Source organism: Leopardus geoffroyi, chromosome E2 (genome assembly GCF_018350155.1).
Source record: "Leopardus geoffroyi isolate Oge1 chromosome E2, O.geoffroyi_Oge1_pat1.0, whole genome shotgun sequence".
Classification (NCBI taxonomy): Eukaryota; Metazoa; Chordata; class Mammalia; order Carnivora; family Felidae; genus Leopardus; species Leopardus geoffroyi.
In genome coordinates this window covers 35376286-35389398 of record NC_059335.1, presented here as the reverse complement: position 1 = coordinate 35389398, position 13113 = coordinate 35376286, and the positions used below count along the sequence as shown (strand labels likewise).

The window sequence follows — 13113 nt, the reverse complement described above, 5'->3', positions numbered from 1 at the left end:
TTTTTATTTTTTTATTTTTAAATTTTTTTTTTTTAACGTTTTTTTATTTATTTTTGAGACAGAGAGAGACAGAGCATGAAGGGGGGAGGGGCAGAGAGAGAAGGAGACACAGAATCGGAAGCAGGCTCCAGGCTCTGAGCCATCAGCCCAGAGCCTGACGCGGGGCTCGAACTCACGGACCGCGAGATCGTGACCTGGCTGAAGTCGGACGCTTAACCGACTGCGCCACCCAGGCGCCCACATGGCCCTTTTCATGTCCAGAGGTTTCCTTTTTTTCTAGAAGGCAAATGGGACTTAGACGAATATACAAAACCAGTACTTTGCTTTGGGGAATAAATTGCAGATCATTGGTTTTAAAAGGTTTCAATGATTTCTTGGCAGTGGTGTTCACATATAAATATTTCAATGTCTTAAGTGGTATGCTTTGTTTTCTAGGCTTTGAAAGAAAAGCTTGAGTTTTAACACTGTGCTGTCTGTTCTGCTTCATTATTGGCTATTTTGAATTTTGGATACTGATTTGCATTTGGTTCTCAAAGCATCCTTAAATTGGAACAAATTACCATTGAATAAAATAGGATCTTTATTTTACCTGTTACAATATGGTTAAGCCTATATGAGTAAAGAAACACTTTTTCTAGGTGCCTAATTGAATGTCGGGATGAATATAAATACAACGTTGAAGCAGTGGAGTTGCTAATTCGCAATCATTTGGTTAATATGCAGCAGTATGATCTTCACCTAGCACAGGTATGGAAGGAATTTTCTTTTTTTTTTTTAATTTTTTTTTTTTTTTCCAACGTTTATTTTATTTTTGGGATAGAGAGAGACAGAGCATGAACGGGGGAGGGGCAGGGGAGGGGCAGAGAGAGAGGGAGACACAGAATCAGAAACAGGCTCCAGGCTCCGAGCCATCAGCCCAGAGCCCGACGCGGGGCTCGAACTCACGGACCGCGAGATCGTGACCTGGCTGAAGTCGGACGCTTAACCGACTGCGCCACCCAGGCGCCCCTGGAAGGAATTTTCTTAAACAGAAAAAGGGCTCTGGTAGCTGGGAAGTGTGTTTGCCATAAGTGTTGTCTGTCTTACGTTGTGCTTTCTGTGTTGCCAGTCAATGGAGAATGGTTTAAACTACATGGCCGTGGCATTTGCTATGCAATTGGTAAAAATCCTGCTGGTGGATGAAAGGAGTGTTGCTCATGTTACTGAGGCAGATCTGTTCCACACCATTGAAACTCTCATGAGGATTAATGCTCACTCCAGAGGCAATGCTCCAGAAGGGTGAGGATGGTGATGGGATCTTTGTGTGTTGAGTCTAAGAATGAGCTTTAGAAATGAATGTGCAGATTTACTAACATTACCTATTAGAACTGCTGTACAACATGTGGGAAGCTTTAGTGAGGCCTAATATTGTCCCTTGAAGTATGAGAGCTTAACTAACCGCCAAGCCACCTTGCTGTAGAGCAAGCAGTACATACAGTACTAGACTTGGTGTCAGGAGTCCTGTGTTTAAGCCCTGGCACTTTAAATTTTGATTTTAGGCAAGTTGACTTACCCCCCCTCCTCAAGCCTTTTCTTGAATAAAATAGAAATAGTATCTCAGAGAATTGTTGAGATTAAGATAAATAACAAACCATTGCACATGGTAGGCGCACAGAGTGTTTGTTAACTATGCACATCAGCTCCATCTCAACAGGCATCATTTTTTTTTGGGTCAAGAAGTGGCTTAAGTGAGGTCAGTCAGTCATTTGCATATTATGTGGTCATGAGTAAACAGGAAGAGACCAAAGATAGCTTTGCTTAAATATGGAAATCACTGTTGTGGTTTCTATTAAATAAGCAGATTGTCCAACTGTATGTCTGTGAAATCACAACCATGAGTAGACTGATTTTCACTCTGGATTTATTGTACTAGATTGCCCCAGCTGATGGAAGTAGTGCGATCCAACTATGAAGCAATGATTGATCGTGCTCATGGAGGCCCTAACTTTATGATGCATTCTGGGATCTCTCAAGCCTCAGAGTATGATGATCCTCCAGGCCTGAGGGAGAAGGCAGAGTATCTTCTGAGGGAATGGGTGAATCTCTACCATTCAGCAGCAGCTGGCCGTGACAGTACCAAAGCTTTCTCTGCGTTTGTTGGACAGGTAGAGCTTTTGGAAAGAAAGGTGCTTTTTATTCAACATAAGTAGGGTGTGATGCCTCCAATATTTAAGCTCAGTATTATGTACCTGTGGTCAGACAGTTACCTCCATACTCATGTAAACCAAAATGTCAGCATCGTTACTCTGTTAAATTGATAAAGCCTATTTCATTCCTCATCTTTGGACACTAAGCAGTAAATTCAACATTTCACTTCCCCTTTAGTTGTATTTATCCCATTTCAGTAGTCATAGCTACAAAATACAGTGGATCAGATAATGAATAATGAAATTGCCACATGTATGTAGTAATTTTACTAGCTTGATAATCAATAATGAGGGAATTTGGGGCTAATAAGTAATATTCTCATAATAGCCCATGTTTTTAAAAATAAGAAAATGCAACAAAATCTTAAATATTTAAATGGTAGAGCCTTTTATTATATTTTCTAAACTAAGTAGCTTATCTGCCTATAATTGGTTAACATGGTTTTTTGGGAAATAGTTTCTATTTATTTTCATGTGATTTTATCTAAATTGGACTTTGAGTTAAAGTGTTAGGAAACCACTTCCTAGAAAAGAATATTTGAACAGGATGAGTAAACAACGATGTAGGAAGAGAGTGATAGTACCATTTTAGCATTCTGTTTTTGATTATTACTGGCTGTTTTCAACCACTGTAAGGGATTCATACTCAGTAGCCAGTTTGTCCTGATCATACTACTTAATTGCCAGAGTGGTGCTTTTGCTGAACTGGCCTTAGAATTCCTTTAGTAGAACTATTGTAATGTTTATTCAGGGAGAGATACTAGCTTATCTGCTTATTTCTGCAGATTGACCATTATATTTTTTAAACTGAGACCAAAGCATAGGTGTGCAACCAAAGAAAGATTGCAATTAGATCTATTATCAAATAAATGACAGTGGATTATGGAAGAGCTGATTAGAATTTTAAAAGTTGTTAAAAATTGGATTTACTGTTCAAGATGAATGTTAACTTGGTAAATAAATCATACTAAGTAGGTCTCTACCTTAAAAGAATTCTAAAATACACCTTATTGCAAAGCTGTTGTTGAATATTTACAGTTTGATTTTCTGATTTGGATGGAAGAACTTTGAATCAGTTGGGGTTTTTTTTGTGATCATCAAAATTTCATGGGTATGGATGTGGCGCTTGTCTCAGCTCTTCCTGCTGGCTTATTTACTCTTGTTTCTTCTCTCTGTTTGAAAAAGATACTGTACTTATACTTTTTATTCTCTTTTGCATCCTTTTGAGAATTCTTTCTTCCTTGACCTCCTTGATAACAGCAGTCTGTCTTTGTTACCCCCCCCCCCCCCGGCCCCCCCCCCGGTAGTTTCTCAGATTTCAATGTACAAAAGTCCCTTTGCTGACCTTCTGTCTTGCCTAGGGTACATAAGTTTCAATTCAGTTATTTTACTGCTTATCAAGGGACAGTGAAATTGTTTTAAAGTTTCCAAGATATCGGTCAAGTTTCCATTTTGGGCTTGGTTTCTTTAAGCACTGACCTCCTTCTCCCTCTGCACCCTTAACACCTCTTATACTGCCTTCTTCTTTTGTACTAGCCAAATAACTTCTCTGCTTCACTTCCAAATCATATGTCATAAAATTTTTTCTTTATCCTTTGTTTTGAAGAAATTCATTCTGTCTGTGTTATTTTAAACTTAATTTACGTCGAAATAAACTCAATTTACATTTAAGTAGCCAGGTATGATCTGTGGCTATTTTCTTTGGTACCTACTTATTGTGCAAATTATTACTTGACTTTTCATGTTGCAGCTAGTTGGAGTTTAAAAATTTTGTTACTGGTTAAGTCAGTCGGGAGAAGTTATCTTAAATTCTGTGAAAAAGTAAAATATACATAATTTAATCTCTTGGGGGAATTATGATTTGGTTAGAATGTCTAACTATGACTTAGTAGGTTACTAAAAGTTGGTTCGTTTGCCTAGTTAATTTTTCCACTTTACTTGGCTATGGACTGTTAACTCAAAATTGCCATGTTACTATTTCCTTCTCAATTTCCATCATTTCTGTTCTCCATTAAACTTAAAACTAAGCAATTCTGTCATCTGTCCTTAATGGATAAATCATTTTCATGACCCCTGTTTTTACAAAGTAAGAAGTAGAAATGTGACAAGGAGTAAATGGGAGAATACCTCTTAAATATGAAAATTAAAAAATTATTTGTGTGTATTATATCTCACTGTGTTTTATATTTTTATTCCTTTGGTAGATGCACCAGCAAGGAATCCTGAAGACTGATGACCTCATAACAAGGTTCTTTCGTCTGTGTACTGAAATGTGTGTAGAAATCAGTTACCGTGCTCAGGCAGAGCAGCAGCACAATCCTGCTGCTAATCCCACCATGATCCGAGCCAAGTGCTATCACAACCTGGATGCCTTTGTCCGCCTCATTGCACTGCTAGTGAAGCACTCAGGGGAGGCCACCAACACTGTCACAAAGATTAATCTGCTGAACAAGGTGTGAAATTCTCTCTTGCCTTAGTCTTGATACACTTGAAGCCTGCATCAGTGGTTCTTAGGGCCCAGTCCCTTCCGCAAAACATTTTGTAATAGCCCTTTTTCTGTCCTGAAATTAAACTCATAGATAGTATTATAAACATAGTCATTAAATATTAGAAGAGTGTAGTGTCTGAACTAAAAGTCCACCCCTCCTCCCCCTCCAACCACCGCAAGGTATTTCAGTATGTTAATGTTTGGTAATGACTATACTGGAAGATATTTAGATAATATAGAATTTTGGGCTATGCGCAGAATCACCCTGAATGGGGTGGCTCGACCTATCCACTGATAACAGATTAGCACCTCAGATACCAGGAGTGACATTGCAGTTGATTGTTTTCTTTAAAGGAACAAAATGGTTTTCTTTTGACATATATAGAATTCCTGGAAATTTCAGTATTAAAACTGCAAAAACGAACTTAGAGTTTGGTCTTGGGTAATTACAAGTAGGTTGCCCTGTCCCTCACTCTTCAGTGGGAAAATCCAGTGGAATGCAGTATGGTTCTTTGTGTTTTTAAATTTATTTATTTATTTTGAGAGAGAGCACTCAAGCTGGGGAAGGGCAGAGAGAGAGAGAATCCCAATCAGGCTCCACGCTGTCAGCCCAGCCCATTGTGGGGCTCTATCCCACAAACCATGAGATCATGACCTGAGCCAAAATCAAGAGAGGCTTGACTGTTGCTGAGCTGCCCAGGCACTTCTAGTTCTTTGTGTACGTGAGACATTTCTGCAGCCTGAGAGCTTCCCTGGCTTTCCATCTATTAAATGCCAAGAGAAGTATAAACCATTTTGCTTCTTGTCAGCTTTACTCACATCAGACCAGAGAAATTAGGTTGTTACATTGTATTAACATGATGGAATATGATGTACCATGTTCCTTTCTAAAGCTTACAAAAAACCAGTATTTGTGGAGAGTATGTTTCTGGTCTAAGATCATTGAAATTCAAAGAAAACAAAATTCTGCTGGCCACATCAGTGTATGGCCCTTTTGGGTGCCAGCATATAATTTTATATTCAAATGATATGTGTCCTTTAATGTGGGACTTAAGAATACAAGGTAAAAAAACTTGTCTGATGAGTGGTAAGTGAATTATTTTTATGATATACAGGCTCGTAATCTGTGTGCTCTGTAGGTTCTTGGTATAGTCGTGGGAGTTCTCCTGCAGGATCACGATGTCCGGCAAAGTGAATTTCAGCAGCTTCCTTACCATCGAATTTTTATTATGCTGCTCTTGGAACTCAATGCACCTGAGCATGTATTGGAAACCATTAATTTCCAGACACTTACAGCTTTCTGGTGAGTATTGTTGGATTTAACAGAGATTTCCCATTAAGGATTGCTATTTTGTTGGTAAAATTTGAGAAGTAGTATTCTTGTGGATTTGAGGCACGTTGATTTGTAATACATCTTGAATGTTACTTACTTATATTGATGTGGTATTCACCATATTTAACTTGGACCTTCTTCTGACTAAGGTTTTCTTCTTTCAGCAATACATTCCACATCTTGAGGCCTACCAAAGCCCCTGGCTTTGTGTATGCCTGGCTTGAACTGATCTCCCATCGGATATTTATTGCAAGAATGCTGGCACATACGCCACAGCAGAAGGTGTGGCTGCAGTTTATCTCCTACAGATGAAGACTGTAACTACTTGGAGCTTATTATTAGCACTTTTAGTCATTTAGTAATAATTTTACTTATTCCAGGTTTAGTCGAGAATAATTTCATGTGGAGTAAAGTTTTGGAGAGAGGTTTAACAAGTACTTGACTGCCTCTGCCTAGAAGCCATTCCTCGGTGATTAGGGTATTGCTTTTCCAAGTGTCTTGTGAGCCATCTGTGTTAATTTCTTAAGGACTTTTTTAAAACTGAAACCTTGGAGCACCTTTGTAGACTTATATATAAAACTTCGAATAATGGAGTTCTAGAACCCGCCAGTTTTACAGGTTCTCACCTTAAATGCTAAAGACTCTCACACTCAAGGGTGAAGACTGCTGGCCTGTATTTGAAGAAATTAGGATCAAGTTTTAGTAAAGAGTTTTATTTTTTTAGTTTTTATTATTTTTAAGTGTTTATTTTTGAGAGACTGAGTGTGTGTGTGTGAGCAGGGGAGGGGCAGAGAGAGAGGGAGACACAGAATCCAAATCAGGCTCCAGGCTCTGAGCTGTCAGTGCAGAGCCCGATGCAGGGCTCGAACTCCCAAATTGTGAGATCATGACCTAAGCTGAAGTAGGACACTTAAATGACTGAGACATCCAGGTGCCCCCTTTAGTAAAGAGTTTTTAAAGTGTAATTGCAATAAACATAGTTAACATGAGAGGTTTCTCTCCCATCTTGCAATTAAATGGCAAATGAATATGGTAGAACATATCCTTGATTGGCCTTTCAGAAGAAAATATGACTAATGTGCTTGGCAAAAAAGAAAGTGAGCTAAACCTTAAATGGAGCGTATATTGTTTGATATTCCAGGAGGAGAAACACAATAACATACTGAATAAAATTGCCCCCAAATAAACATACTTAGTAAAATTGGGAGTTGGTGACAGGTTCAGCCATGTTTGGCTGAAAATAGAGGATTTATAGTGTGAACTTTTTATAAACTGGATCAAATTATTTGACAGGAGTTGGGAGTGGGGAAAGAAATGGTTTGAGACCTAGGACTTAATTAAAACAAGGAACTTAAAAATAAATAAATACAGGAAGGAAGGAAGAAAACAGACCTCTGTCAGTTTCTTAGTTGACTGTTTTTTGTTGTGTCTGAAATTTTCTCCAGGTTTACTACTCCTCTTCAAATTTTGCTTACAGGCACAAGGACCCATACATCCTAGAATTCTGGAGCCATTTTGTTTTAAATATTTCTCACTGTTTCTGTAATTATCCTTACTCCTTTTTAATGCCAGTCTTCAAGAGACTTATTTATGTCAGTATTCTCTAGTTCTATTAGTCTGAAGAAGATAGTAAACAAGTCAACTTTTTGGTGGTAGAACAGCAACCGAGTAGAATTACAACTCATGTACATTTCTTTCTTTCAGGGATGGCCTATGTATGCACAGCTACTGATTGATTTATTCAAATATTTAGCGCCTTTCCTTAGAAATGTGGAACTCACCAAACCTATGCAAATCCTCTATAAGGTAATTAATCTAGAGTTACAAATTAAAATAAAATTTAAAAATACTTACACACTCTCAACTGGGAATGTGAGGCCTAATATTTTTTATTAAGCTTTTAAAGTATAATATATATTCAGAAAAGTGCAAAAGTCAAATGTTCTTGTATAACCAGCACCCGAACAGGGTATTCCATATGTTCAGCTTTAGTAGACACTACTACTTTTATAAAATATACATAGCTGTTAATTGACACACCAGCATGTGCCTGGTATTTACTGTTTTGTGTTAGCCATTTTGGCAGTTGTGCAGTAGGATCTCATTGTGGATTTAGTTTGGATTTCCTTGATTTTTTTTTTTTTTTTTTTTTAAATGAATAGCTTGGCCATTTGGATATCCTTTTGTGATGCTCCTCTTCCAGTTTTTTCCTCATATTTCTACTAGATTATCTGTTTTCTTTCTATAGGACTGCTTCATACATTCTGGATATAAGCCCTTTGTTTAATATATATTCAAACATTTCCTACTCTTGTGGCTTTTTTACTCCCTTAAAAGTAGGGTGTCTTTTGAGGAATGGAAACTTTAATGTAGTCAGAATTACCAAGTTTTTACTTTCATCTCATGTAAGAAATCTTTTTTTTTTTTTTTGTATCTGACGTAAGAAATCTTTGGCAGTCCCAAGTCGCATTCTCTTCTGTGTGTGCTCTGTTCACTGCCCAAGAAGCCGTATAATTCTGGCTTTTACGCTTAGGAGGTATGACCTATCTCAGAGTTATTTTTGTGTATGGTAAGATTCGTTTCCTCCTCTTTCCTTATAACCCCACCCCAATAAATAATGTACAGCTTTTCAGTACCATTCTTTATTCCCTATTGAATTGCTTGGGCACCTATGTCAAAATAATTGACCATTTGTGTATGGGTGTCTTTCTAGTTCATCTGTTTTGTGTTCTTAGGGCAGTATAAAACTGTCTTGAGTTGTAAGACTTACATATAAAGCCAGAGTAATCAAGCAAAGTGATTCCTCTTCAACTTTGCTCTCTTTTCAAATTATTTTGGCTATTTTGTGTCATTTGCCGTTGCATAAAACTACACAGTCATCTTCACTTCTAAAAGCTGGCTGGGATTTAGATTGAGATTGCAGTGAATCTCTAGATCATTTTGGAGAGAATAGACATCTTAATAATATTGAGATTCCAATCCTGAACATGAATATTTCTATTTAGTTAGGTCTTTAATTTTACTATGCAGTGCTTTGTAGTTTTCAGAATAGAGCTTTTCAGCCTCCTTCTTTAGACTTATGCCTATACATTTTGTGGGTTTTTTGGTGACATTGTAAAATGTCTTTAAACTTTTTCATATTTGGTAGCAATGTATAGAAACAAACTGATTTTTGTATATTGGCCTTGCATCCAGCTATCTTGCAAAATTTACATTTTCTGGGAGTTTATGAGTGTCTTTTGTGGGGAGAAGTGTATTCTGTATTCGTTCCATCAACATGTAACTTTGGGTTTGTGTTTTACTTTTTCTTGCCAGTAACTCCCAGGAAAGTGTTGAATAGAAGAGAGTGATAATGACATGTTTGTCTCATTAATGATCCTAAGGAAAGCTTTTAGTTATTCACCATTAAGTATAATGTTTTTATAAATCTACAGTTTTGTTTTGCAGATACCATTATCTGAATAAGGAAATGCCCTCTATTCATAATTTGTTGAGTTTTAAAATCATTAAATAGGTATGGAGTCATATTGAATGCCTTTTTGCATTCAAAATAATGTAAAAAATCTTTTCTCTGTTAATATTATAACTCCATTAATTTTAAAATGTTTAAACTGCCATTGCATTTTGAATCATTTGGTCATGATATATCACTGTTATTTCTATTTCTGATATTTAGGATCTTTGTGTGACTTTTCACATCAAATTTTGGTGTCAAGATTATGCTAATCTCATTGAAAAAGTTGGGGAAAGTTCTCTTTAAAAATTAAAAAAAATAGTTTGGGGAGCTCTTATTCATTGATTTTAGAGATGCTGGGGTGGGGGCTGAGCCACAAGGGTGGGGTGGAGCAGAGAGAGGGGGACAGAGGATCCCAAGTGGGCTCTGTACTGACAGCTGTGAGCCCGATGCGGGGTTCAAACTCACGAACCGTGAGATTATGACCTGAGCTGAAACCAAGAGCTTAACCAACTGAACCACCCAGGTACCCCTATTCAGACTTTATTTTGATTGGGGTTTTGGCAAGTTGGTTTTTAAAGTAGTTTATTTTATCTGAATTGTCAAATTTATTAGCATATAACTGGGGGCCATTCTCTTAAACTATTATGTCTGTAGGATCTGTAGTGATGGTCCCATTTCATTCTTGCTATTAATATTTTTTCCATTAGTAGGGTTTATCAATTTTATTAATCTTTTCAAACAGCCAATTTTGGTTCACCCTCCTTTAATACTTTTTAAACATGTAATTGATTTTGGCTCTTTTACATTCTTGGTTTTCATAAATTATGTTTTTTCAGCTTCTGAAGTTAGAAGCCTATGTCTTTTTTTTTTTTTTTTTTTTTTTGCTAGCCTCTTCTAGTATACAGCATATAAGGTATTAAGTCCCCAAAATTAGATTTTGGTGATTTCCAGATGTACATGTATATATTTTGGTAAATCACTTGTGACACAATTTTTTATTAAAGCCTGTAATTTGTTAATGAAGCATACTTTATACTTTTATCTTGTTTACTTGAGTTAACATTCATGATAGTATAAATGTTACTCCAACTTTCCACCTTAATATGAAAACAACCAATGTTTTTCTCATTTTTTAAAAATAGGGCACTTTGAGAGTGCTGCTGGTTCTTTTGCATGATTTCCCTGAGTTCCTTTGTGATTATCATTATGGATTCTGTGATGTGATCCCACCTAATTGTATTCAGCTAAGAAATCTCATCCTGAGTGCCTTCCCAAGAAACATGAGGCTCCCAGACCCATTCACTCCTAACCTGAAGGTAAAGTTCTAAACATTTCAAGGAAAAACAAGGTTACGTCTTAGTATTTCAGTCCTTTTCTCTGGTTGTAGACTTATTTAACCTGTCTTTCCCCAGCATAAACCACATATAAGTTATTTGTTAGATAAGGATGCTCTTTGGGGGTAGGGGGCAATCATGTTATTAAGCCTGCTGAATATTGGTTTACAGTTTTGCCTAGCTGCTGTTTTTAGTTAATTTTGATAGTAAGTTAATTTTTGCAGAACGTCAACCAAGGTTTTGGGCCAGTTACTTGCTGGGTGGCCCTGATTGCACAGAATTTCAGAACAGACGTTTATAATACCTGTATTCCACAGGTATTTTTTGTGTGTCACCCTGATGCAGCTATTGTAATTCTTATGTATTTTGTATTCTTTTTCTTTCACATGCATTTTTTTTTTTTTAAAGTAATAAGTATGATGTTCTTTTCTTCTGAGGCATCTTTTCAAAGACTAGGGTTCTTGGTGAGTGAGCAATATCTCCTCTGTACCCTTACTTTGAAATCCAAGTCCAGGAAAAAAATAACTAGTGCTACACATTATTAGGCTTGTTCACAGAAGGTACCTGTCCTGCCTTAATTTAGAAAGATGATTTACTACGGAATGAGAGATTCCTACCTTTTATAGATTTTTAATTACAGATTAATAAAAAGTGGCAGCTCTTTGTAAGATCTTACATTGTATAGTTTTAGAAAAACAATCCTACTTTTTAGCACAGATGGAATTTGCTGTTAACTCTTACATATGCTTCTGGTTTTGATTATTGTATCTATCTGTGGCAGGTGGATATGTTAAGTGAAATTAACATTGCACCCCGGATTCTTACCAATTTTACTGGAGTGATGCCACCTCAGTTCAAAAAGGATTTGGATTCCTATCTTAAAACTCGATCACCGGTCACTTTTCTGTCTGATTTGCGCAGCAACCTACAGGTTAATTGGTTTGACTTAAATTTTCGGCTGTGTCTGTGAGTGGTCTATTTGGGAGTCAACCAGATTTAAACATTTCTCATGGTTGGATGAGATTCACTGAATTATGCATTATACTAGTTCATCTTATCAATGATACAAAGCCTTAGAAGAGGCAACCAGGGGAATAGGCTGATTTTCTGTACGAATACATGGCTGATAATGGTTCCCTTTCAGTACTCCCAGATGATTATTGTTGTTTTTAATGTTTGTTTATTTTTGAGAGACAGACACAGAGCATGAGCGGGGAGGGGGAGGGAGACAGGGAGGGAGGAAAGGGAGACACAGAATCCAAAGGAGGTGCTGAACGGTCAGCACAGAGCCCAACGTGGGGCCTGAACCCACGAACCATGAGATCATGGCCCAAACCAAAGTTGGACACTCAACCAGCTGAGCCGCTCAGGCTCCTCCCACACCCCATGATTATTCTTAATAAGGGCATTCTGTCTTAGTTTGCTGTTTTAGAAAAGGACTTGAAATCGTGTGGTCTTTCCACACCAGAGTACCACTTTTCCCTCTCTCTAGATTATTTTTTTCTTCAAGATTTTAAGAATGCCCCATACCCAATATGGGGCTTGAATTCACAACCCTGTGATCAGGAGTGACACACTCCACCAACTGAGCCAGCCAGGCGCCCCTCCCAATATTTTTTATCATTGAGATAATAGACTGACTTTATAAACTGTACTTTTTTGCTGGCACCTCTTAAAGCTTTGCCTTCCTGTTACTGACACAACCACCCATAGACAGATGTGTTATTTGTTCAGCAACCTCACAAAGTCAAGTAAATTTCTAAAAGTTAAATCCCAAAGAACACTGAGAGCAGTTCAGCTTTCCTATGAAGGCGTAAAAAGGGTTTAGAAATAGTGAGTCCTCTATGAAAATAAGGAGTTTTCTGTTTTGTTCATTTAGGTATCCAATGAACCTGGCAATCGTTACAACCTCCAGCTCATCAATGCACTGGTGCTCTATGTAGGGACTCAGGCCATTGCACACATCCACAACAAGGGTAGCACGCCATCAATGAGCACGATCACCCACTCGGCTCACATGGACATCTTCCAGAACCTGGCTGTGGACTTGGACACTGAAGGTGAGTGAAACTAGCCAATTCTCAGAGTCAAGTTCTCTGTACTGTTTGCCACAGTCTGGTCATAGAAATACTTTGTCATAATAGGCATATAATATTTTGTTAGTCTGTTTATGGCTCTGGCTATTTTCTTTTTTTGGGTGGTGGGGAAACTCTTGCCGTGAGTGTATAGTGGAGTTTTCCAGAGGCTACAGGAAACAATACTGGAGCAGACTGAACACAGGATTAGAAGAATCCAGCTGTCTCCTCTTAAATGAC

The 13113-nt window shown here is 37.6% G+C and overlaps 1 protein-coding gene across 9 annotated transcripts in view; it reads left to right on the top strand.

Moving 5' to 3' along the window:
• CNOT1 (CCR4-NOT transcription complex subunit 1) overlaps nt 1–13113 on the top strand; it is a 102814-nt gene that overhangs the window by 86957 nt on the left and 2744 nt on the right. For 4 of the 9 annotated variants that reach the window (XM_045442945.1, XM_045442943.1, XM_045442944.1 and 1 more), the window contains exons 37-46: nt 639–747; nt 1109–1278; nt 1913–2144; nt 4391–4639; nt 5814–5977; nt 6172–6289; nt 7712–7813; nt 10607–10780; nt 11580–11729; nt 12678–12858. In XM_045442945.1, coding sequence (XP_045298901.1) covers nt 639–747; nt 1109–1278; nt 1913–2144; nt 4391–4639; nt 5814–5977; nt 6172–6289; nt 7712–7813; nt 10607–10780; nt 11580–11729; nt 12678–12858 — 1649 coding nt within the window. Of the gene's footprint in view, nt 1–638; nt 748–1108; nt 1279–1912; nt 2166–4390; nt 4640–5813; nt 5978–6171; nt 6325–7711; nt 7815–10606; nt 10781–11579; nt 11730–12677; nt 12859–13113 lie in introns of those variants that run through there. The other 5 variants (XM_045442940.1, XM_045442938.1, XM_045442939.1 and 2 more) reach the window with 2 other exon arrangements.